This window comes from Apis dorsata, unplaced genomic scaffold (genome assembly GCF_000469605.1).
Source record: "Apis dorsata unplaced genomic scaffold, Apis dorsata 1.3 scaffold_185, whole genome shotgun sequence".
NCBI classification, from domain to species: domain Eukaryota; kingdom Metazoa; phylum Arthropoda; class Insecta; order Hymenoptera; family Apidae; genus Apis; species Apis dorsata.
The window spans coordinates 304,181-307,749 of record NW_006263470.1 but is presented as its reverse complement, the minus strand read 5'-3'; the positions used below and the strand labels follow the sequence as shown (position 1 = coordinate 307,749).

Below are 3,569 nucleotides of genomic sequence, written 5' to 3'. Positions count from 1 at the left end.
GAGAGAGAGAGAGAGAGAGAGAGAGAGAGAGTCGATAATAATCCGCGTTTTACATGGGTGGAAACCGGTGGCTTCGATAGATCGGCCCTCTATCCTCCGCGGCGTTTAACCGTTTCCTCTCTCCTGCCCACTCGTCTTTTCTTCTTGCACATTTTTCCAACGAGCCCCCGATCGTTGATCCCGACAACGTATGTATGCACGAGGAAACAGAATAATCGCGTGGACGATTACTATTTCAGACGTCTGTTGTGGTAGATTATGGTTTAGCTTAACAGGTTTCTTTCTTTTTTGAGATATAACTGGTGGGTAATTAATCGGCGGAGAGATGGAAAGTGAATGGCTTCGCGATGCATGGAAATATATAGATGTTTTTACTTCGAAGATAAAATACTTTTCGTGTATTCCTTCTCTTGGATTTTTGTAAAAATATTTCCAGTTTCGCGAAAGGAAATGTATTCGTGTATGTATATTTATTATTATATTGAAACATGTATTAGAGTATTAACGATTGAATCATTAAGGGATTCATATATAAAGAAATTTGTGAATTCAATTTAATTTAATACGAAATAATTAATTTTTATTAATTTTTATTAATTATTTCGTATTATTCGCACGCATTTAAAGCGTGTATAATTATTGTTCACGATACATCGGTTACGATGACCGGAAGTGAACGGATTCGTGACGGAACCACGATATAGGAAGCGTTCGCTTGTCACGCAAGAGAGAGTGCAAAACTTTTATACGTAAAACTTCTTGTTCCAATTCGTCTTAATGAAAGTTCCGCCTTGAATCTAGAATCGTTCTCGTTAAACATTTTCATCTTTAGAATACACTTTCTAATTCTCTTCTCAACGATTAATTAATTTTTCTACATAATTAACAATCAATTACGACGACGAATCGTAACATGAAACCATTAATGTTAATGATAGCCTTTGTATATCAATGAACAGTTATTATAATTGCTAATTAATCGCTAATTAAATCATATAACGAAGGATGTAACACAATGTATTCACGAACAAACATCTCATCATTAAAGAATCTCTCCAATGAACGTAATTCAATTCTTCTTCATTCTAATTCGTGTCAAATCGAGAAATAGAAATTCTATTAATTTTACTCCTCCTAGAGGACAAACTAGAAAACTTTTATTCTCATTTATTTATCGCAAGAAAAAAAGAAACAGAGGAACAATTATCGGTCTAGGTGACGATGTGGACAATTCTATTGCTCGCACTCTCCACGTGGTCTTCGTCATGGGGTCAGGTGATCAACAGGGCACCGCACTTCGTGCAAGGTGGAGACATGGCCAGGTTGGCTGTGTCGGAGGGCACTCCACCCGGTGCCCCTGTTTACACTCTGAAAGGAGAGGATCCGGAAGGCTCGAAGCTGCACTACTCGATCAGCGGTGAATACTTCACCGTGAATCGGGACAGCGGTGTCGTTGTTCTGAGAAAGGCGTTAGACAGGGAGAGCCAGGACTTGATCGAAGTCATCATCAGCATAACGGGTAACTATATATACATGTACACCTTTTTATCGGTGTCCCGTTACGATGGAATAATATCGTCAATGGATAATTGACGATATGTAGAGCATTAGATTCGAGTACGACACGAATGCTAACGACCTGGTTGTTACAAATCTTTGTATTTAACTTCGACATTTTTCAATTAATTTCAATCAATTTCAATCAATTTATATTTAATATTAACATGTGACATGGTAAAAATAAGAAAATCTACTTTTATATTTCTATAAATTATTGTATATTTTTTACACGAAGGTTTTTATAGATTTCACTAATTATTTCCGACTATTTCTTTCTATATTTATTATATTTATAGAAAAGATAATAGTTTTTCGCAATTTTTTTCCAATATTTTTTCACACGTGATGCATTCCAAATCAGGAAATGATAATTTAAAACTCGATGCGCGGAGGGATTGTTAAAAGCCATGTTTTATTAGACGAAGGGATCGCGGGATCAGAGCCCAACACCGTGTCCCTTCGAAGGGAGATAGCAGTGCTGGACGAGAACGATAATCCACCGGTATATCACGGCAGACCTTATGCGGCGAGGGTACCGGAAAGTGCGCACGTGGGTGGCCTCCTAGTTCCTCCTGGCACGATCACGATCACGGATCGCGATGGTGGCGTGAACGCTGATGTTCACGTGGAATGCGTGTCCGCATCTCGGGACGACGACGTTTGCGATGTCTTCAACGTTTCCACAGAAAAGGTATATAAGTCTTGCAACAAGAGGTATATAACTTAGAAATTCAGTTGTATGAATAATTATCCTCCAAGTTCTTGTACGCTTCCTTCGTCACACTCTCTCGATCTCGTTATTCTTCTTCGTACTTTCTATTGTTCCTTGAATTTTTCGAATCGTTCCTCGAGGAAAAATGTAGTAAGATCGATGATGAAAAAAAGAAAAATATTTCAAAATCATTTAGTATTCTTATTTTAGACACTTTAGATACTTGAAATATTATACACAGAAGAAGTTAAATTTAGTAAGTTTCGTTGCCCTTAATTATAAGTCATTTTATCAGTTGGCAGAGGGAAAATACGACGTGCAAATCAGCCTAGCCAAGTCTCTCGATTACGAAAGGAGAAATTCCTATTTGATCAATCTTCTGGCCATAGACGGTGCCAGCGACGTCTCGAGAAGGTTACAAGCCAGAGCGACAGTAGCCGTGGACGTTCTCGATGTTCAGGTAAGTAGGCCTCGCCAAGGATGTGCATAACTGTACACCCGGCGCGATCATTCCGTATTTGTTTGCAAGATTATTTCGCGATAATGTAACCGGGAACGGGCGGGCCGTTACCCGGTCACTCTCTTCGTGGAAGCATCTGATTATCCTTGTACGCGTTGTTTTCACAAAATAACTTTCACCGGAACCGGTAAATGTTTCCCTTCGTTCTTACGCGTTTTACCTTGATCGTTCTTTAAACATGCCATCAGGTTCGATTTAATTATTTCATGGAAATTGCGATTAAAAAAAAATCGTTCACAGTAGATATGTTTTAATAATAATTTTTAATTCGTGTTTTAAATATTAACAATCGAGAAACTTTCGGGTTATAAATGCATCTGAGGATAGCCTAAGAATACGTTTGAGAGGAAAGATCTCTCTCAAAAGCGATAATTATTTTTAATTCGCGCCCAAAGCAAATTCCATCGAGGAAACTTAAATAAAATTCTTCCTTTAAGCACGTTAAAGATTCTACACAACAAACGAATAAATATCTTCTTGATAAATAAATTATTTTCAGTAGATGTTTTAACGATAGTTTTTAATTCGTGTTTTAGATAGTAAATATTAATAATCGGAAAACTTTCGAATTATAAATGCACCTGAGGATAACTCGAGGATTTGAGAGGAAAGATCTCTCTCAAAAGCGATAATTATTTTTAATTCGCGCTCAAATTCCATCGACTTAAGGAGACCAAAATAAAATTCTTCCTTTAAGCAAACGCACGTTAAAGATTTTATACAACGAATAAATATGATCCTGAAATAAATAAATTATTTTCAGGATCAGCCACCCGT

The 3,569-nt window shown here is 37.3% G+C and overlaps 1 protein-coding gene across 1 annotated transcript in view; it reads left to right on the top strand.

Annotated features, from left to right (window-relative positions):
* Positions 1-3,569, top strand: part of LOC102680800 (cadherin-23) — a 15,629-nt gene that overhangs the window by 5,955 nt on the left and 6,105 nt on the right. The window contains exons 2-5 of the mRNA XM_031509839.1: positions 1,216-1,519; positions 1,980-2,251; positions 2,568-2,732; positions 3,556-3,569. The exon at positions 3,556-3,569 is cut by the window's right edge and continues 44 nt beyond it. Of these exons, the coding sequence (XP_031365699.1) occupies positions 1,222-1,519; positions 1,980-2,251; positions 2,568-2,732; positions 3,556-3,569 (749 nt within the window). The 5' untranslated portion in view covers positions 1,216-1,221. The remainder of the gene's footprint in view (positions 1-1,215; positions 1,520-1,979; positions 2,252-2,567; positions 2,733-3,555) is intronic.